The 21,751-nt window shown below is 48.4% G+C and overlaps 1 protein-coding gene across 2 annotated transcripts; it reads left to right on the forward strand.

Annotated features, from left to right (window-relative positions):
• The first annotated feature begins 3,728 nt into the window (after window positions 1–3,728).
• On the forward strand, window positions 3,729–20,632 carry LOC144094650 (uncharacterized). 2 transcript variants are annotated; one of them, XM_077628573.1, is made up of 13 exons: window positions 3,729–3,898; window positions 5,864–5,983; window positions 7,027–7,215; window positions 7,977–8,075; window positions 8,952–9,130; window positions 9,720–10,084; window positions 10,969–11,065; window positions 11,927–12,122; window positions 12,573–12,644; window positions 14,928–15,072; window positions 15,580–15,660; window positions 16,093–16,247; window positions 20,352–20,632. In XM_077628573.1, exons 1-13 carry the CDS (start codon window positions 3,767–3,769, stop codon window positions 20,520–20,522), a joined length of 2,001 nt encoding a protein of 666 aa, XP_077484699.1. In that variant the 5' UTR covers window positions 3,729–3,766; the 3' UTR covers window positions 20,523–20,632. The 2 variants fall into 2 exon arrangements, with proteins under 2 accessions (XP_077484699.1, XP_077484700.1); XM_077628574.1 differs by lacking the exon at window positions 20,352–20,632 and having other exon boundaries at window positions 15,580–15,674; window positions 16,093–16,203.
• Window positions 20,633–21,751: the final 1,119 nt, after the last annotated feature.

A 21,751-nucleotide genomic window follows, 5' to 3' on the forward strand; every position in this document is an offset into this window, starting at 1 on the left:
CCTTCCTTTCTTCCTTCCTTCATTTCGACCACCTGTGGATCTTTAACGTGCACTGACATCGCACAGGACACGGGCGCCTTAGCGTTTTGTCTCTATAAAACGCATCCGCCGCGGTCGAGTCTCCACTACGGCACGGCTTTTTTCCTTTCCTTCATTCACTCCCTCCTATATCCCTTCCCTCACGGCGCTTTTCTGGTGTCCGCCGAGATATGTGACCCATATACGGCGTATTTCCTTTAAAATATAATATTGGTTTTTGGGGAAAGGAAATGGCGCAGTATCTCCCTCATATATCTTTGGACACCTGAACCCGACCGCGGCGGTTGCGTTTTTATGGAGGAAAAACGCTAAGTCGCCCGTGTGCTGTGCGATGTCAGTGCACGTTAAATATCCCCGGGTGGTCGATATTATTCCGGAGCCCTCCACTACGGCACCTCTTTCTTCCTTTGTTCTTTCACTCCCTCCTTTATCCCTTCCCTTACGGCGCGGTTCAGGTGTCTGCCGATATATGAGACAGATACTGCGCCATTTCCTTTCCCCCAAAACCAATTATTATTATTATTATTATTATTATTATTATTATTATTATTATTATTATTATTATTATTATTATTATTATTATTATTATTATTATTATTATTATTATTATTAATTGTCACACAGTCCATATGCGACTAGCGTTCTGGGTGCTTTCTGCTCTTCCACCAACGATACATTTGCGGGCTCTGGCTTCCGCCTTACGTATACGAATACAGCGCTACAGCCACGACGCTTCCCCTCGCTTATATCCATGACCGCCTAGCGATGAGATTGGCGCATCCGAACGCTCATCCAAATAAATTATGCGCACGTCCGTGCAAGCTGCTTATTCTAAGTGCTGTTAAACGGTGATGTTCTCGAATACTGCCCTTGTATTGCATGTAATTAATGAGAGTAAAATGAACCCTCACCGCTGAGTCTTGTGACATCTGATGGTGAAGAAATACTTTTTTCAGACAAATAAACGCACGTAGAGTTTATAGTCTCATCATAAAGGCTTTCTCTATTCTGCTGGAAGAGTGATTTATTTTATTTGGGAGCACAAAGAAAGCACTCAGTTGACTTCGCGGCTGGTTGACGGAAGTGAGCTGGTCATCCCGCGGCGCCTACGACCGCCCTGCGCTCCCGAAGGATGTGAAAAGATGGGGGATGGAGGGAGTGGAACAGCTTACTGTAAAGCAGAACGGGCGCCTTTCCTTCCGCCCCGCGGCGACCAAGGCCTGTCTGCAGATGAAGAGGATCACCGCCGCCGTGCACAAGCTCACGGCTCGAGGCCTGGGCATCTTCCAGCAAGCCGCGCTGCGTCTATACAATGCCGCAGCTTTGGGGGCGGTGCTCTATGCGCTGCCGCTCGTCACGGTGCGCAAGCCGTGCTGGAAGAAACTCGAGCTTCAGCACCGCAAGTCCCTGCGCGTGTGCCTAGGCCTGCCCAAAACCTCGCAGTGCGCCGCAACGTTGGCCGAGGCAGGAGCGTGATTACTTGAGCTCCAAGCAGCGCGCAGGGCATTGAATCACATCGACCGGCTTCACCGCGTACCGTACGGCGGCTCGCTGCTGCAGCGTATGCGCTCGCACCCGCGCTCACGAATGGGTGCGGCGCTGCTCGAGTATGAGCAATTGACACAAGGCCCACCCCCCGACGGCTCCTGCGCGCCCTGGCCTGCTGCCACGGAGGTACAGCGAGAGATCGTTGGCATTGCGGGAAAGCGGAGCACACCCCTCTGTGCTGTGCAGCAGCTGGCCATAGCCGTCATACACGAGGAGCTCCAGGACGATCTCCTCGTGTACACCGACGGCTCAGTGGCCCGCGACAGCTGCTCTCTTGCAGCGGAGGCCACCATCCCCACCCTGCGACTGCACAGCCAGCAACACGCAGCCTTCCTGGACTCCTCCACCATGGCGGAGTTGATGGGGATCCGGCTCGGGCTGGACCTGCTGCTAACCCTCGGCCCTCCGCCGCCCAGGAGTGCTCTGCTGTGCGACTCCCGCGCCGCCCTCAGCCGCCTGCAATCCAACGGCCGCGGTACCCCACTAGTGCGGGAAATTCGCTCGCGCATCAAGCGCCTCGCGCAGAGAGGTTGTGCCGTGCGTGCACAGTGGGTGCCCGGTCACTGCGGCATCGCCGGCAACGAAGAAGCTGACGACCTCGCGACCGCTGCACACCAACTACCTGCCAGCGATCTGCCCCTTGCGCTGGAGGACGTGTGTGCGGCCATCCACGACCATCTCCGAAAGCAGCACGCCGACCCACGCATCGCGGGAGGTGAGCGCATCGACAGTGTCACCAGCTGTCACGCACTTACACGGTCACAACGTGCAATGATCCTCCGCGCGCGCATTGGCTGCGTGTGGCCCGGGGAACGACGGGTGCGTCACGGAATCGCGACGAGTGATGTGTGTGACGGATGCGGTGCAGTGGAAACACTAGAACACCTGCTCTTTCATTGTGCCGCGTTCGCCGATGCTCGTCGCGATATGCTCGCGGCCTATAGGGCGCAGGGCACACTACCAGACTCCATCAAGACGCTATTGTGGCCGCAGGGCACTTTAGTGAGCCTCTGTGCATTCTTCGAACACACGGGCTTGACGTCCCGTCTGTTCTCCGTCAGGTAGTTACACGCAGTGACCCAACGCTCCGCGAGTTCTACCTTGAACGATTATAAACTGGACGCCCCACTCCAGTTATAACCAACACAGTGCTGTGCGCGTGTGTGATTTAATTCCTCTAAAATGAACTAATTACGCGCACAACCTGGACAAGTGTAAATAGTTTGTACATATTACTTCTCCCCATATCCTCTCTTCCTGTCCCCTCACCTCTTTCTTTTCATTTCTCCATTCTGCCTGCTATACTTTATTTCCGCTGCCCCAGCTCAGGTGCTTCAGTATCGATGGCAGATGCCGAGGCTAGCTAAAATCTTTTCCTTCCTTTTTACTATTATTTTTAATAAAACCACTACCACCACAGCCTCGAAGATTTGCATAAGGATAATGTCAGCTGGAATAGGAGGTGGTCGAAGCGTCGTCGCAAAGAGCGGCGTCGTCTGGTGTAATTAGGGTACTTATAATTTTGCGAATGATGTGTGCTTGAGTGACGCGAAGAAGCGGGCGGGAAAAGGCTAAAAATTTGATGACATTTTGAGTTCTTCGTGGCGCTTCTAACTTGTCTTTGATCGATTCATTAGGCCGGCATGCGGCTAAGAAAAAAATACGCTTATCTATATTTTACCATCTAAAAGCTCATTATCGTCGACCCTGCGATCTGGAGGCTTCAACGAATTTTTAAGCAGCAGAGCAAATGGCCCGTGGCTCTCGTTGACGCCTCGGCTATAATTTTTATTTTCATCTTCTTTTCTTAGTGACACGGCCGCTGTGCATTTGATTATGTGTACTTATTACTTTACGGCAAATCTGTCTCTTCGTGTTCTGTTTGAAACAGAAAATTAGCTGAATGCGAGAGTTGGATGAAAATTATTCCTGTTTTCACGCACCTTGGCCATAAAGAAAAAGAAAACAGAAACACAATGTTTTAGACTTTGAACAAGGCTCCAGAACGGCAACCAAAATGACTTGTTCTTGGTTTTTTTTTATTTTTCGGTCGGTGTCTAACGGTTGATCGCTAATTGCCCTTAAAGGTCGAAGCAATGTGCCTGCAGTGATGTCAAAACCCCAATGGCCATCGACCACACCCCCAGAATGGTCTCTGGCGGCCGCTGTAGGGGAACCTATGGCGACCGGCCCACCTGCGGTCGCACGGTGGCGGAGGCTCCTCGCCGCGTCGTCTCGGCTCTTCCTGCTGCTTCTGTTAGAGGAGACGGTGCTCCTTTGCGATGCTGCGGATTCGTCGCAAGTAGACGCGGTAAGCGCTCGCTCTCCTCGCTTCCATGTTCTCAGCCTTCATTGACAGTATATCCGATTGCGGCTCAGCATTCCTTTATCACGGCCCGCAATGCCAACTAGCAGGTTATTGCGATATATAGGTGCGACGGCGGTCGAGACAGTGCTGGTTGGCAGTAAAAACGAATAACAAATTCGGCTGCAATTTGTCGGTGTCGGGCGTCGGTCTTCAGGGCAGGCGTTGCGTCGATCACACCTAGCGTTCCGCTGAATGCATCAAAGTGCACCGGCGTTTTATGCAGAACCCACTTTCATGACCTGCGTATGCGATGCCGGCAGACGCTTTCCCGCTTGACCGGAGGTCAAGGTCAAAAGTCAAAGGTCAAGGTCAAAGGTCAAAGTCGAGATAGTGTAACAGCCACTGGTGTCGCTGCTGTAGCTGACGGCATGTGTCGAACCTGATTACGACCAGTTATGCACATGGTTTGACCTCTACGTACATTCAAGGTGACACTTGCGGCCACCGTGACCTCTAGCTACATTCAAGGTCAAACTTGCGGCCCCACTCACGGCTTGAAAAGCTGGCGTAGTGAAGCTATCGGCTTGGCCGCATATTTGCGACACTGCCCTCACAACACTCCGCCACCTACCAGTATCATATTTGATTCGCCAACATTGTGAGCCCAGCGCACCCTTTGAAATTCACGCAGATTAGAGCGGTATAGCCTCGGCGCAGTTCTTGCACAAAAGAAGTCAGGCTTCGAAAAATATGTTGTTGCGTACGCCAGCCGAGCTCTAACAAAAGCGGAAAAAGAGTGCGTGGCAATAATATAGGTGATTAGCGAACTTTGGCCGTACATGTCCAGTCATCCATTTTCTGTCATTACAGACCATGATGCCCTCCGCTGGCTATCCTCGCTGAAATATTCACCAGGTCGTCTTGCTCGGTGGACCCGTCGTTTACACATGACACGACATAAGAGACTTGAGTAGGTCTCACCGTCAGCATTTTGACGCCGACGCACTTTTCCGTTCGACTTTGCCATGCTGCACTGACTTCAGCTCTCTCGACCTACGACTTCGCGTCGTTCGACAATGCTCGCTCACATGCCGTCTAAACAGCGCAATGACCCTTCGGTTACTCCACTCATTGCCCTTCTCCTTGCGCCATTCATACCTCCTGCGTCCAGAGGTGTCCGTCGCCAAGACGGCCACTTTGCCATCCGTGACAACATATCACCGTAACTACCTCTCCGACGTACGTACATGGTTGATAGCTATCCATCGGCACCTCCGCCTGGACCTCTGCGTCTCATTCGACGTTGATCCTCCGTGTGCCCACGCCAACATCAGCGTGTTAATAACTGCTGCCTGGTAACGTTAAGCCAAAAACCACCTTCAGAGAAAAGCTAGAAGAGTCGCCTTCAAGTGACGAGTAACGTTTTTTCTTGAAAACAAATTGAATCCTTGGAATTTCAAAAATTGATTCTTTGCACTTGGAGCTGTGTAACAGACATAGTATTTAGTAAATGAAGTGAGTTTAGAGTTTCCATTCAACATACCGTCATAAGGGGCATTGGTATCAATTTGCAGCACAGAAATGCGTGAAAGTTGAAGTTATGAGGGTTGTTTCTGCAGCGTTCCCACATAACGTGCCTTTCTAAGCCTTGCGAACGCTCACCACGTCTGTTTCTGTTTCAAGTGCACGTACACTGACGCAAAAGGCTCACAGAAGTCTTCAAAATATGAATAAACCTTATCTTGCCTTCAGAGTCCCCTCCCCCCCGCCGTATCGAGACGTGCAGCAAGGTCCCTTGCCGCACTCGTAGTTCGGCTAGGCAAGCGTAGTCTGTCTTGTCTCTAAATAGCCTTAACATTGATTGATTGATTGATTGATTGATTGATTGATTGATTGATTGATTGATTGATTGATTGATTGATTGATTGATTGATTGATTGATTGATTGATTGATTGTACTCATTTCAGAGCTTTGGCGCTGTGGAAATTGGAATAATGCGCTACCTCGACGCTTCGGGATCCGAGGCTCTGTACTGCACCTACGTGTCATCCCGGTTCAAACAGCCACCGTACGGGAAAGAAAATGACGTACGTCTTAAGTGCCAACTCCAAGGGCCCTTCCTGGCCGTACACGTCCAGCGTCGGCGCTCTTGGCGTGCGCCGGAACGGGCGTCGAAAAGGGGCGTACATCTCCATGTTCCTGCAGCGCTGGCTCGCATTCCCTCTCTAGCCGACGGAGAGAATTTCAAGCCGTGAAGAGAAGGAGTTAGGGGGCGATGAAAGGACAACTTAAACCGCGAATAAAAGTTCGGGGAACCTGAAAGAGCTTCAAGCCATGAAGAAGAGAGTCACCGAGAGCCCCGCGATCCTCCCATTGTTATAAACCGGACCCCTCTACCGACGCGTACGCGAGCGCTCGTGCGCTGACGCTGATATCTAGCACGGACAGATATCGGCGCCTCGCCGAGGCTCACTGGCGTCTTCTGCAATGCGCATGCGCAGACCGGTTTTTGCATACGCCAAGAGCGCCGACGCTGAGCGCGTATGCCCAGGAAGGGCCCTTGGAGTTGGCGCTTTATTGGTTTTGCTGAAGAAGTTCCCCAAGAATTGTCGCTTTTGCACAAAAACAGTGCGGACCACCCGTGATGCCACAGCTACACACACAGCTGCAATAACTTTCCTCTACTGAAGCATCCACCGAGAACATAACGAGGTCTTGCGCCCCAAGTCTGGCAACTTGTGTGAATTGTTACTAGATGCATAGAATTCGAAGTGACTTTACCTCTACAAAGGGCACCGTGAAATAATGCGGTAAATAAACGGCGCTAGATATTAATCTTCCTACTTACTAAGCCGCGCTGAAAAATGTCGAAAAGCATCTGGTTTTCCGTTTCTTTTTGCGAAATGCCATCGCTATGTATCCTGTTTCAAGTAATGCACAACCCTTCCTTTTATTTTTGCGAGGAGAAGGTAGGCATGAAAAAGAGAAGCCTGCGAAAATAACTAGCGAATCTGAGAGCCAGGCCCCTTAACGAAACTGCGCATACGTAACTGAAAATCTCCAGCGCAAATAATCACCAAGTGCTTCTCGCGATCATGCACTGAAAATGCATTCTCGCGCTCTCGCACAGATATTTCGTGGAGTGGAATTTCGGAACGCCAACGAGAGCTGCGATCTTGGCCTGGAGCGAGTGTCTGACAAGCACGTCCTCCTCATGCTTCCCGCTGAAGGGAAGCCGTGCCCCTTTGAGGCCTCGCTGGCTCAAGCGGTGTCCGCCAGGGTGCGCTCTCTCGTGGTGGCTCGGAACATCGAGCTCGAGGTGCGCCCAAGTTTCCTAGCCTAAAATGAAAGTCTTGCCTTCGTTGAGGAGCTTTAGTTGCGTTAGATGTTAACGGCCTGTGGAAGGTACCTCCAGAGCCTTCCAAGTCTCCTGTCTTTCAAAGGGCTCTCTTTTTCTCTGTTCCGGCGCTTCAGATGTACAAATACTGCAGTGTACTCTCCCGTCTCTAAATCTTCCCACCCTGCAAATGCCTCATGAGCCACACAGCTCGCACCGTAGAGCATGCAGTAGACATATTACGTTAGCCCTAGACTTCCAAGTGGTTTAAGTGCTCTCTGTAACGTGGTGAGGGGCTTAGGTAAGCAAAGACACCCTTCAGCCAATTTTGTTGGCAGATCCTCTGAGGGACAGCGCTTCATGCGCTTTGTTAGATTAACTTAGAGTATAGTTGCTTTCTCTAGGCGCATGTCGGGGCCTACGGCAACGCTGTATGCTTGATAAAAATAGATTATTAATGCATGACGTAATTTAATCCCTGTTGTTTCGGTGTCACGTCACTACAACAGATCCGCCTATATAACCGAGAAAAGAACACTAATATAAACATAGAGAAGACGTGTGGATTCACCTTTAGGCACTTTTTACCACTCTTAAGGAGCACATATGCAACCTACTTGAGAATTAATATGGCTGTGTTCGTCTGCTTCTATGAAAACAAGCTCGTGAAGTTTTAATGGCCGTTATATATGCCGGCCCTCTCGATAACTGCGCCCTTCGGTTTCCTGCTTTTCGTGGTGCAGTTTCACAAGGGCTATTTTACACCCGGAAAGAATGGCACAGCACCTCCGCAAGACATCATCCTCGGTATAATGACGCTGAGCACCGCCGAAGTATTCAGGGTAAGCATTCTCGGACGGCTGCGTACCGTATTCCAGGAGCCTTTAGAAGTTGTTGCTGGCTTTTCCTTTAAAAGTGAGGGGCAAATACCGACTTATTTTGCACTGCGTCCTCATGATCACTCATGTGTGACAACTAAGAGTTCAATAGCAGTTCACTGTTCCCTGATATTCAGTCATTGTTACTAACTGATAAGAATACCCAAAATTAATGCAAAGTGCGAAAGAGAACAGAGACGATGTGTTGCGTAAGACTAATCATCGAGGTGCGCACCCGTGTCATCAAGCAACACTTGCATCATGTGCTGCGCACACTCTCGCGTGGTCACATGTATGGCGCATATTCATTCCAAAGAACGGCAATCAAAAAAGAAATGCCAGGATCTTTGCCGCTGCGCTCTGAATTAGTCTTTGGCGCGACCAACAACACTTACCACACTTTTAGTCGGCACCCGAAGAATGTCACCAGAGCGAAAAAATTTAGCATGCACACCTCTGTACTTCGGGGACTGTATACTGGAAATTAAAATACTGTTTGACACCCCCCGGGTGTCCGGGTGTCAAAGACAGTACTTCAAACGCACGAATTTTACAATTAGTTCCGTTGAACGCACTTAAGTCAGGTCAAAATATTTTTCCAATTATTTAAACATCTAGGTCAACGATTCTGTCCTGGAGAAAGGAAATTGAGCGTGCTTAGCCCTATCTCAGTGCATGAAACTAAGCATATTAGACTCTATAGGTAAGTGGAAGGCGTTTTTATCACTCCGGGCGGTGAAAAGTTGACTACCTGAAGTACAGGACAGTAATCGCAGCTGAAACCGTGCTCGCAGTGGCTAGCGGCTCACTGGATTTACCCTATTGTACTTCCTCGTGCAGGCCGACAGCGCGGAAGAGCGGTCACCGGCTGCGGCCTTTGCGAGCGCGCCGAATGGCCCCTTCGCTAAGCTGTACCTCGTGGAACTCGACGTCGTCTTCACCGCGGCTGTCCTCTGCCTCATGGCCTCCTCCACCGTGGCCATAGGCGCGATGTGGGCCGGCAGCACCCGGAAGTTGCTGTAAAACACCTGAAGGCGCTTGGGCCGCCGGTCATCTCTACTGCATGTCTTAGTACAGCAGCGTGTTCGCAAACCCCAGTGAAAGCAGACACTCATTTTAACTTGAAAGAAAATGCTGCAAAGGTTTTTTTTTCTGTCGCCGGCTCAAATACTGCATCTAGTTCGCTTGTAGACCTCAGGAAATGCATGAAAAACGTCAAATAAGAAGTTACAGGGCATCAAAAAAACCTGCAGGGAGCTATGTGCCCATCAGTATTTTTATCCCGATTTATTTATTTATTTATTTATTTATTTATTTATTTATTTATTTATTTATTTATTTATTTATTTATTTATTTAAAGGCGTTAAACGTGCACTCTGTACATCTTGTGCCTGGCTGATAGAGGCGACCTGGATTTTGTTAACCTTTCCGTCTTTCGATATCTTTCTCATCTTCTGTACCTCCTACACACTGGCTGGCATAGGGGCGGAGGCAAAACATGCATGTATGATGTACGTAAGAATTAATATCTGCGTGAGTGTATGTATGTAGGCATTTGACCTGCGAGTCCGGAAGTTAACGACGTCGACCTATTGGCTGCTGTGCAGCTTCCTGACACAGCACCGGCGCACCAAGCCGAAAGACGAGCAGCCGCGCAAGGAGGACGCCGACCTGGACGTCGTGCCGATTGCCAAGGGGTCTCACTCGATCCCGTCGCTGGGGCTGCAAACAGCGCCCATTGCCGATGCTTCCCAGCAAAGGAGGCAGGAAGAGCAACAGCCGGCCGTGAGGAGCCGGCCGCGATCGAGTCACCGGTCCAAGGCGGTGGAAGATTTCCCTCCCTCCGACGACGAGCTTTTGGAGGAGGACATCACGTTTGCTGAGTGCCCCGTCGACTGCAAGCTCATCACACTTTTCGTGCTGGCGATAGCAGTCAACTTGCTAGTGATGTACTACTTTTTCAACTACCTATGTAAGAATGCCAGTCCTATCTCTCCAAATTTTGATCATTCTGGAATCTGCTTTATACTTCGAGAGCGACGCTGAGCTTTCAAGAAGCCATGTTGGTATCTTTTCTTTCGACTATGGCACTCCATTTTGATTGATTGATTGATTGATTGATTGATTGATTGATTGATTGATTGATTGATTGATTGATTGATTGATTGATTGATTGATTGATTGATTGATTGATTGATTGATTGACGCGTCTCGTTCAATTAAATCTGAGTATAAAACAAGGATGCATTCTCAAGAGCTCTTTATTAAAATGCAGTGGGGTGAAAATGGAGACCATAAATAAAAGAAAGGAGTGTGCACGCCCAGTAATGATAGCGTGTCAAGCAAAATCAAGTTAAAATGAACTCTTGTAAATTGCTAAATAAAAAGTGCCGGGTGCATTACTATCCTTTACCGCGTCGAGCAGCAACGTCTCCCTTGAGCACACTGCATGCTTATTGCTGACCAGCCACTATCTCACTAAAGATTACCTTAAGTGCCAGTTTAGAACACAAAGTAATTAAACGTTCAAGAATGTCGGTAGCTTAAGTGGCCTGAAGAACGACGGGGATAATGACAAACTTTATATAGGTACTGTTACCATGGCACAGTTCACATTTTCTTGCAATCTACTAACCCTAAAATACCATATTTTGGCTTGCGAATATTCACTGCCATCATAATGCCGGAATTTCTCGTATAAATTCTTTAAGATGTCGACCTTGCCTCTAAAGAGCATGTAGCCGTGTAAGAGGCTCAAAACTTTTATTAAGATGCTAAACGCTGAACTATGTGCAGTATATTACACTCAACATTTACTGCATTCTTCATGGCTGCGAATTTTTGCTGTCTTTGCAGGGCCCGTAATGGTGGGCTCCATTGCCCTCGGCTCAATGATATCGCTGATAATTATCTTCGACGGCCTCGCATTTCTCATACCATGCGCCAGCGTAAGGTGACCATCGATTTACACAGCTACGTAGATATGCGTGATCACCAAAGGAGGTTATATATATCCAAATAATTGGATTAGTACCGGCCATTCCCAATTTTATACTGTTTCTCTTTGTCGTAATTTTGTTCCTCCCTTTGGAGCGTATTTCATAATCATGAAAATAGGCTTAGAACGTGCGCTCCATATGTGGTTTCAGCAAAGTTCAGTATTTGTTTCCAAGCAGTTGCGTTCGAACAGCTGTATTTTGTCATAAATACTTAATCAATCTCAGTATTGTAGACGGCGTCCCCAACGCCAGAAACGTGCAATACCGAGGAGATAAGAAGCTCCTAATGAGCGACAAAATATAAACAGATACTGCTGTCATTTCATGTTTAATTGTTTTTCAATTTAGCGTTTTTTTGTCTGACATCAAGGGACTACGCTACAAATATTACGCGTTCGCCTACCTTAGCACGATCAAGTTACTGGAGATGAGTGCTGAACTCCGTCGTGAAATTCTTAAAATGGCAGTTTATGTGATTGTGGTCCGTGCGGCGTTTTTTGATAATATTGCATTTACACTGCTTGTAGTCTTTTCTAGAAGTTTTTAATTGTGCTTTGTTACAACTTATGGTATCCTCGTATTGTTATTGCATTATTGTATTGTAGTGCCTGTTCTCGTTTTTCTATTACTGACCATTGATATATGTGTTATCGATCCCCCCCCTCTTATGTAATACCACTCAGGGTCTTTAAGGGATAATAAATGATGATGATGATGATGATGGAAGTGCAGATCGTCATCAGCAATGACTATAGGTGGATGAAGCTGTTCCAACCTGCAGCCCTGTGAAAACACAAACCTCTGCCACGCCGCAGGCTTCCGAACGTTCTGTTTCCCTGGTTTGTGCGAAGCATGGAACTACGGCACCACGTGGCAATATGGTTAGCAATAGCCATCCCCATCACGTGGCTTATCTATCGCAAGGCGGAGCACGCCTGGATCCTGCAGAACATCTTAGGCTCCAGCTTTGCCATCAACATCCACCGAAGCGTTCACCTGCCGAACTTCAAAGTGAGAAAGGCTTAATTTAAAATTGAAGAAATCAGCTTCAGTTCACAGAGTTTCTGTTAATTGTTCGTGATCTTCGTTTTTATTTAGGAAACACCCGCTCTCGTCAAAAGATCCTACAACGTGTGGTCATTTAAGCTTGCAGCTGTTTAATTAGATGTTATTACTTTTCTCCGGTGCTAGCAAAATTTCTGTCCATTCCGAGCTTATTTAAAACTCTACGCACTTTTTCCCGCTTGCAGTATAGCACGAAACAGTAGTGCACTAGACTTATCCTTGCTAAGCGCTCTACTGTATGATCGAATGGTTATACTTCTGTACAGCATGCCCGATGTGTTTGGCGCGTGCACGTCTGCCGGGGTTACAAGAGAGCACATGTCCATCTCTGCGGATGTTTACGCATGTCTGTTTCTGGCCCTCTGAACTGTAATATGTCTTTTTTTCTGTTCACAGATTATTACAATAATATGCGTACTTCTCTTCCTAGACGACATATTTATGGTGTTCGTCACGTCGTTCCTCACAGTAAGTTTTGACCGTGTTAATATTACTTCCTTACGATGTACCAATATATGCAGAGACAATCCTACGCCTTGTAATAATAAATAAAAACTAAAATAAGCGCACACCGTTCTTAAGATCGCGACGAAATGAATGCAGAACTAATTTTTCTAGACGAACCACAGCCTAGAAATAATGTCATGTCATATAATCATATATTTTCATGGCTAAATTTTTTCGCCGCGCTTCGAGAATAGGTATCTCGAAGCAATCCCAGAAATGCAATAGGTCTTCTCTGCACAACACTATGTTAATAAAGCGATTTGCAACTGCGTGAACCGGGATTCACACGTTGTTTCATTAGCCGACGCAAAAAACGTGGCACTTACGTGCACTGACAACCGGTTGACTACATTTACCAAATGCGTTCCATCCAGGCTCGTAACTTCGGGCGCCTTGAACACGTTTCCCCACTTTATCGACCTTTCGGTGCTTTGAACAGGCTCTGGGTCCTCGTCAGGAGCGAAAAAAATCAATTCAGGCGACCATTTACATAAAGAGGGGAGTTCAAGCTTGCAGAAACGAAGCTTGGCAGGCGTGTACGACTGAGCGAAGTTAGGCTGTACCAAAAAAAAAAAAGATTACAGGACGGTGAGAGAAAGCCGCAGTTAGATTTAACCTCGATAATTACTTTCAGGCTTTGGAGGTGAGATGGGGAGGTGGCTGCTGGGTGGTGCTTCTGGGGGCAGCTGGCTTTCCCACTCCGTTTTTCAATCCGATTTCGAAGTCGCTTTTACTGCGTAGGCCGAGTGCCATTTGTCCAAAATGCCAGCATGTGTCTGCGTTGTCGTTGATTGACGCCTCCGGCGACTGTAGAATCCCCTCCCCCCCTTTCCCGATGAGAGGTGAGAGGGAAAGTCTGCATCGGCGGAGGCGGAGAGGAGGCAGCAGCAACGTCCCCAAGCGAGCGGTGGGGGAGAAGAGAGTAAAAGCAACGCCGAAAGCGAGCGCATGTCAACCAATAATCGAACGCGACGCGCGAAGTCGAGGTGTGCGTGATGCGAGAAGAGTAAAACACTGAAAAAAAATCTAGCTCGCGATAAACCAGCTAAATAAATCGATATCAATTATCCCAACTTTCAGGCAATTAGATGCGGGAATGGGATAAGCATCAAACTAAAAAAGCGTTAAGTACAAAAGCATCTAATAGAAAGCATAAGCCTAAAAGCTCGTTCTGCTTACGCAGCTGATTGCATCAGACCATCTGAGCGTGTAATAATATTCTCCGTTCCACCTGTGCATGGGCTTCAAACGGGTGTAAACATTTAGGACAGAGAAGGGAGGTGGGTTGGCGGTGTGTGAGATTTAGTAGTAGAGAGTTGGGGTGTGGGTGGCGCTTCTGGGTGGTGAAGGCTGGGTGAGGAGATGAGCTGAGGGAGGCATTGGTTGGTTCCATCCTCCAGAAGCATTACCTACTAACCCAACTTCTGGAGGATGAAAGCTTCACTCAGGATGATCCACATAGATAATGATGGCATTTTCGCCAAGTGTCCTGTTCCTTCACCCACTAGAGTACTCCCAACGTACTGTAACAACATCTATTAAAGTTTTGTTCTCTGGGTTTTGGGCTGTGGTGGTAATAGTAGAAGTAGTAGCAGCGCGTAAAAGTAGGGTACTTCACATGGGAACCATACGTAAGGGCGTTACCGTGGCAAAAGGAGAGGGTCACCATGAAATGAGAAAGGCATGACGACAGCGGAGGAATGCGCAGTCGGAGGGTCGTAGAAGTCTATCGCACTTTTTGCCCGTTCACTGGGTTTCACGTTGTTGTAGTAGTAGTAGCAGCGGAGGTAGCAGTAGTAGTGGTGGTAGTAGTAGTGGTTGTTTTATGAGGTTTAATGTCCCAAAGGGACTCAGGCTGTGAGGGACGCCGTAGCGGAGGGTTCCGAATAATTACTACCTGAGAGTATTTAACGTGCACTGACATCACTCTAGCATTTTGCGTCCTTCAAAATGCGACCGCCGCGGCCGGGACCGAGCCCGCGTAACTCGGGTCAGCAGCCCAGCACCGTAACCACTGAGCCGCCTCGGAAGCAGTAGCAGTAGTATTATTATTAGTAGTAGTAGTAACAGTAGTAGTAAATAATAAAACTAAAAAATTTCGTTATAACTATACATATACGCACGTCCCTCTCAAATTCTTTACTTCAATACACTGTGAAATGAATATACTACCAAGGCTGTTGCTGAGTCTCGCATTACACAGTGGTAACCATCTTGGGATCTTCTTTGCTTTTATTTTTACAGAAAGACGTGAGCGTTATGGAGAGCGTCGCCCAGGGCGTGCAAGACTTGCCCGTGCTCATGCGGGTTCCGTATTTTTTTCCTGGTGACTCGGCTGTTTGTCCTGGTAGCGCCTTCATGCTGGGCTATGGTGACATCGTTGTTCCCGGTACGCTGCTTACTCATTGCTGTCATGCCAGAGTATTTTACAACCTCAACTGTTAATCCCAGGTACCACCCTCTCGCGATCTTATCTTGAAAAATGATGTCATCCCATACCAGGCCACATGATTTATGTCCACTGACGTGTAATCTATCTGTAACACGGCCCTTGTGTTGCCAAATTGCACCGCGACCCATTAAACCTCTAACACATGACTATAACCCTATCAAACTCATAAGACTCCCATGGCCTCTCCACAGGTACATAACGTCATTTAACAACTGACTGACTGTCACTGTCATACTCGTATTAAGTTGTGAAGACGCCCATTCATTTTATTTATTTCACTCAGTCGTGCTTATTTTTCAAGATGCACAACCATGTCATCTGCGATTTTGTTGTGCCTATACAGACATTGAAACATGTATTCAACGCCATGTTTTTCCTTTATAGTTTACTGTACTACAGTGATGAGAATCTAGAGTCTTTGCGCCTTCGCTTTTTTTTTCGTAGGACTTGCCGTGTCCTACTGCCACTCTTATGAGGCCATCGTCAAGAAAGGCTTCCCCTGGTACTTCCTGCTTGAACTCGTTTGTAAGTTCTACAGAGTGAGTATATATGCTTTGAAATACATGTCAGATGCACTGTGTGAGGTTGCTTCAGCGATATACCTTAATACTCGCTCAATGTGTCCTTACTATTTGTTCGACGCACTTAGGCGGAAAGCGGGAAGCCACGATGAACAAGGCAGCTTAATTTTGTGGCCCGAGCTTCGCATGCGCACAGAAAATTGCTACAAGCGCAGATTAATTTCTTCTTCCTTTGAATGCAATGACATATGTTATTAGCTTTTGTAGGCCTGCCTAAACAGGTGAAAGATAGCCTGGAGTTCTCGGCGGCAAAGATTGGGAAGCCATCATAGTTGCCGAGCGCCCCGACTAATTACGTTTGTTCGATTACTGATATTCCGTCAGCCTGCCTTCATAAAGGGTGAATCCTTTTGATTCTCTATCTGCCACCATCCAGGTTACGCTGCAGGATTGGCGCTGGCGCTGATCATGACTAGAGTGATGGACAGGGGTCAGCCCGCGCTGCTCTACCTCGTCCCGGCCATTCTGTTACCCGTCATCTCACTCGCCTGGTGTCGCGGTGACCTCAAGAACCTCTGGGAAGGGGAGTTTGTGAGTAGTTTCATAGAAGTAACCAAGCGCCGAGACTTAGCGGCGGTGGAATTTTGCCGCTGTCCACAAGGCCGTGAGCAGAATGCGCTGCCGTGGCAGCTTGCGTTTAAATAGAGGCAGTGGAAAACGTTTCTGTACTAAGAAGCTCCTTGCATGTTCAATACGTGCAGTATGACGACATAAATAGGCGTTTTCTGTACGCTGTAGTTCTCAATCAAAGGATGCAACTTCAGCCTTAAAAACTAGTAAATAACTCCGTTCTAAGCAATAAACAGCGATCTACTGAGTTTCGTATGCAGGGCGAAATAAAAGGAATGCTTACTTACAGGTACACTTTATTGCGATACGAAAAATCTATAGATGCCAAATGGACTTGGTAATGTTTTTGAGAAACGCCCTTTCACGTAAATATTACTCAGGAGCAATGAATTCGTTGCATTCGGATGCGAATAAATTGCAGGCAAGCTTTCCCATTACATAAATATGTTCATCAGGGTTTTTGTGATGAACTTGTTGCGACAGGGTTCTTCTAACCATAGCCGAATTGGAGCGCAGCTTGTATCATCAGTTTAGAAGTACGTTTGCCGCAAGGTCGAGCTGGCAAGGCAAGAGAAAAGTGTATCCAGTACTGGGCGACTGCTGCAGCGAAGTCACTACCTGAATGACGGCACAGGACGTGTTCCCAGTTCCATCCAGCCATACGGATTCCTCCCCTTCCATTCAGTGCCTGGTCAGCTGCTGTGAGGTGACCTAAGCGAAAGAGAGTACAGCATTCACCTCCGAAACGGCTTGAAACCCTAAACATAATTCAAGTTGCATAGAGCAGACGACACTGGAAGGTATGAGGCACGCTAACTATCAGGGAGGTGAGCGCTCAGACACCAGATGCGTCGTTTCCTGGAATTCTGTGCCTTACCAGCCATCAGACGTCTTCCAAGTCTTCCAATAGCATCAAAAAGGAAGAATGGGGTACAAAAACGGCCCAGAGGCGATCGTTTTATACATCCGGAGATATTGTCGCTGCTAATTCAATGCATTTCTCAGCCTGTAGTACGCTGATTAGAACAACACAGAGATATGGTTTATCGGGCTTGAACACGTTAGAGCGCCGGGTTCACCCATCACGAGAAAATTCAGTGTTCTTTTTATAAGGTTCTTTTCTCCACTCTGGCACTTTCAAGCCTTCGTCATCATTCTGCTGCTAATGCGTATCCTCGTGGACAACCAATCCCAAGGGATCACGGTTAATTGCATTGCGAAGTCACAACCAGCTCTGGCTGCCGGGAGTGTGGCTCACCAGTTCGGAGAGCAACACGTTCTGCAGGTGTGGCACGAGTTGACGAAGTACCAGTGCGGGGTTGTTAGTGTCCGTGTACCACCTACCTGGCCCGTGGGATAATTCTTCATCTGCAGAGCGTACAACCACCAGCCACTAGCCAGCTCCCTATCCCCGTGCCATTCCACCGCTTACTCAGTATCATACCTCCAAGCAGATCTAGTCAGGAGGAGTGGCGTCTCCCACGTTATATTAGCTGGACGTCTTTGTTGAGTGACCCTCCTGCACGTCACGGCGCCGTTCCGCAGGCGGTGCACCTCCTCCAGAGCTGTGCAGAGAGCCTCTTTATCTCCCGTTGCCCGTAACGCACAACGTAGAGGTGGGAAGGGGTTGTCCAAAGGCTATGTGCTCGAAATAAGCTGGAGTTATAGTCGAAGCGCTTACCGGCTAGTCTGGGTTTGGAGCCTGTGCTCTCCGCTGCCGGTTCTTCTTCAACTTGCCGACAGGCGGAATGCATACTCAGATTTCCCTTTAAAACTGTATGTAGTTCGGGCTTTATAGTCCTGTATGGAATCCTCAGATACTGCGTGAACAGTACCCCCCCCCCCCCCCCCGCATTGTACGCAAGTTTTTGCTCGTACCATCGCAGGGCACCTAAGCCGCTGAATTACAAGGAAACGACACTTCCACCAGCATAAGTGCAGACATCTCTAGCCTGCGGCATCGCATAAATGAACTCCATTGCTCAGAGTCCCCAGACGCTGGTTTACGCAGGGTTACGAACGGCTATGACTACCTCAAACAGCTTGCAGAACTCGTACATTTGTTTACGGGTGCATTAGCAATGAATTTAAGAAATTATGGCATTCTTTGAGTGGCACTTCGGATAAAGGCTAGCCACTTGTGCCATTATTATTTTGCAGCCCGCCATTAAGTATCCCCCCAGCCAGAAACAGAGTAGATCAAGGCCGAATTCCTTTCCAAGAGCAAGTCCTTCGCAAGGGTATGCAACCATACTGGAGACAAGCTCTTGTACTAGTTTAGGTCCGGTCACTCAATACTGGATAGCCCTCCCCACGAGTGGGGGCCTGGTCCACAACTACTACCTCCTTGGTGATGGTGTGGGTTCAACCCCGTGCATCGTATAAGCGGCGATGAAACAACGCGTATGCGCTTCGTCTTGGCACTCCGGCTACACACCACAGCGTCGTCGAGTTCATGTATTCCCTTCGCGACACGTTCCAAGCAGGAGTTCGACCTTCTCAACTTAGGCGCCTCTTTCTGGCGCCGGTCCTGGTTGCTGAAGCCAAGTACCGGTGCTTACGTACCAGAAGCACAAGTGTGGGCTTCTTGCAGCACCTCTTTAGTCTCATGGCGGCACAACTAACTGACGCACCACGGGTGCAAGAATGAAGTCTGCTTTCGCGGCGTTTCCACCCTTTAAGCCTATTCCGACGCCAACAGACCTCACCGTACAGCAGAGACGGTGCTGGTTTTTGGCCGGAGGAGGGAGGGGAGGGGGTGGGGGTGCAGACAGACACAGGTAGCACTCCCGAGTAGTCCGAAAGCTCCGGTTACACAGGAACGCCCCACCCCTTCTGACTTCATTCAATGGCAATTTCGCTACAGATACTACCTGAGTCTGAGACAAAGCAGCCCAACCCTCAGCTGCAAGAGCGTATAAAACCTCGCTCTCCGTGTCCTGCAGACTGTACCGCAGCGGTCGCCTTAAGGTAGAGAGTCTGTTTCGTATGCTGGAGGTACTGCGTTCGATAGCCAGTGCCGCCGGGCACCAACCTGTTATTCAATGTGTGGGTGCCCGGCTTTCCCCCGGCATAGTGGTCTACTTTTCTGGGGTGAAATGGTTGGCAAAAATGGTCTTTGGCCTAACCCCTCTTCCCAAGCCCCAACTCGAGGCTTCATTTTCGCTGACTAACATCACAGGAGCTCTTTTCTGGCCTGACCGCAACCAAGGTGACGGTGGCTTCCATATATATGTAGCGCGAGCCGCGGTCCCCACCACCACAGAACCAGGAAGCACCGGCTTAAAGTAGGAATCAAAATGGCCTTCTGTGCTTTGAAATCATAGAATGCTTAACGGAAATCTAAACGAGAACAGAAGTTAAAAACAGTGCGAACAATTACACATATAAGTCCTGGTTTAGTTTATGGGGTTTAACGTCCCAAAGCGACTCAGACTGTGAGGGACGCCGTAGTGAAGGGCTCCGGAAATTTCGACCACCTGGGGTTCTTTAAAGTGCACTCACATCGCACAGTACACGAGCCTCTAGACTTTCGCCTCCATCGAAATTCAACAACCGCGGCCGGGATCGAACCCGCGTCTTTCGGGCCAGTATCCGAGCGCTTTAACCACTGAGCCACCGCGGCGGCTACATATAAGTTCTATAGATTCCCTGACATGGCATTTGGTCGGATCGTGCGCCTGTCGATCTCAAACCGTTCACAACAAACAACAAACCCGAATACAACAAATCTTGCTTAACCTTAAAATCTGTCGGCGATTGCCTATGTAACGGCAACTAAAGGCGCGGCAGATTCAACAGGGCTAACGGAAACTATGCGGTCGCAAGCATCAAAAACGTTTTCACATCTTGAGATTTAGACGGGGTGACCGCTGAGGGGAGGGAGGTCGGAATAATGGATTAACATGCCATAAGATTCTTAGCATCAACGCAACTTAGCCAATATCTAGCCTAGCCAATCGCTATATGTTTCTTCCTCGGGCCCTTCGAAAGGCCGGAGCCATATGGTGTAATACCAACATTTTCCTTTGGGTGATTGGTTGGCGCTACGCCCTTCGCTTGCAGGCTCCCAAGGACGACCTGGCGACCCCTCAAATAGACGTGTGCGTGTCTTCCAGTGAGCAATTCCAGATGATCCACGGCCGAGGCTTGCTCTACGTCACCACACCTGTGCTGTCCTGGCTAGCGCTACCCATGCCGGTGTCGCAGAAGGCGTACAATGCCAAATGGAGCTAAGGCGCCATGTTGCCAACAGAATATATATTTCTCGCACGCAAAAAACCTCGTTTCCATTTCAAGCGATCTGTCTAGAAAAGGACGCTGTTCACATTTTCCATAGAAGCCACCGATCGACTGTGTGAAGAAACTTTGATCGCTGCTTGTCCGAATGAATTCGACGAATACCAAAGGAGTTTTTTCATTCTCGTTTCATGAAGAAAAGCGCACTTAAATCAAACATGCTTAAGTACCGTTGGTTTCGCGTGAGCATGCACAAGATGCACCTGAGTATGCAACTGGGCCACTGGCTTCACTGCATTCAGAACATGTAACATCTTGCATTTAGAACTACCTCTAAGTCACAAGTCACCATAGAAGAAGCACGCTTTCGAAAGCGTCAAGTACTTACTTATGGCTTTGTGCTCGCTGTAATGATTTCTGCCAATGGTCGAGTCAAATTAACCATGGTCAACGCAACCCACAAAATTGGTGCGTTAATGAGTGGAAGACCAATTCTTAGCATTAGTAGATAAAGTCGACACTGGACACAAACTACCCTTAGCGAGATAAGAACGGCCGATAAAGTGAAATGATACGAGGGATAGGTTAAAGCAACGGCATGCGCCATCACATAGGCACCGGAGGAAAAGGCTATGTGCGCAGCAAATTTTAGAGTTACAAAGCCGAAAAGAGTAATCGAAGAGATCCGTAGTAGCAGCTCACTGAGGGGCATGTGGGCTACAAAGACTACGAATGCCGCGGCCTGCTCGAGAAGGAATAGCCGCTTCTTGGTTGGCATCAGCAGCGTCACTACCTAGAACACTTACAGGAGGGCAGCCAATGACGACGTTTGAACAACTCTTTTACCCCACGCACTTGCCACTGGCAAATCTTGCGAGATGAAGCCCGTGTTGCAGAGCTGGTAACATAGAGTCTTGCTTTCAGGCGGTACCATTGCTTACAACCGACAACGAGACAACTGCCTTCACGTTTCTTCGATGGCGAAACCTTCACAGGTCATGGAGAAAATAGTTTAGTCAAACAGAGGGTCCTGATTTACATTCTAGGATTAGATAATAAATCTTTTTGCTCGAGTTCCACGGACCGTATCTGCGCAGTGATCCAAAGTGGCACAGAGGTGATTTCTCTGTCCCTTCAAATGCCTAAACACCAGCGACCTCACTTTCACCACGGCTCTGAAACTTTTAGTCCGAATGCCAAGGATTCACATCCCGTTTCTAGTGCAT

This window comes from Amblyomma americanum, chromosome 6 (assembly GCF_052857255.1).
Source record: "Amblyomma americanum isolate KBUSLIRL-KWMA chromosome 6, ASM5285725v1, whole genome shotgun sequence".
Classification (NCBI taxonomy): domain Eukaryota; kingdom Metazoa; phylum Arthropoda; class Arachnida; order Ixodida; family Ixodidae; genus Amblyomma; species Amblyomma americanum.

Excerpts from the sequence above, each read along its gene's own strand:
- LOC144094650 (XM_077628573.1), top strand. The coding sequence starts at position 3,767 with ATGGCGACCGGCCCACCTGCGGTCGCACGGTGGCGGAGGCTCCTCGCC. Across the intron at positions 5,984-7,026 it reads CGTACGGGAAAGAAAATGAC|ATATTTCGTGGAGTGGAATT; the intron begins GTACGTCTTAAG and ends GCTCTCGCACAG. Across the intron at positions 16,248-20,351 it reads ACCTCTGGGAAGGGGAGTTT|GCTCCCAAGGACGACCTGGC; the intron begins GTGAGTAGTTTC and ends CTTCGCTTGCAG.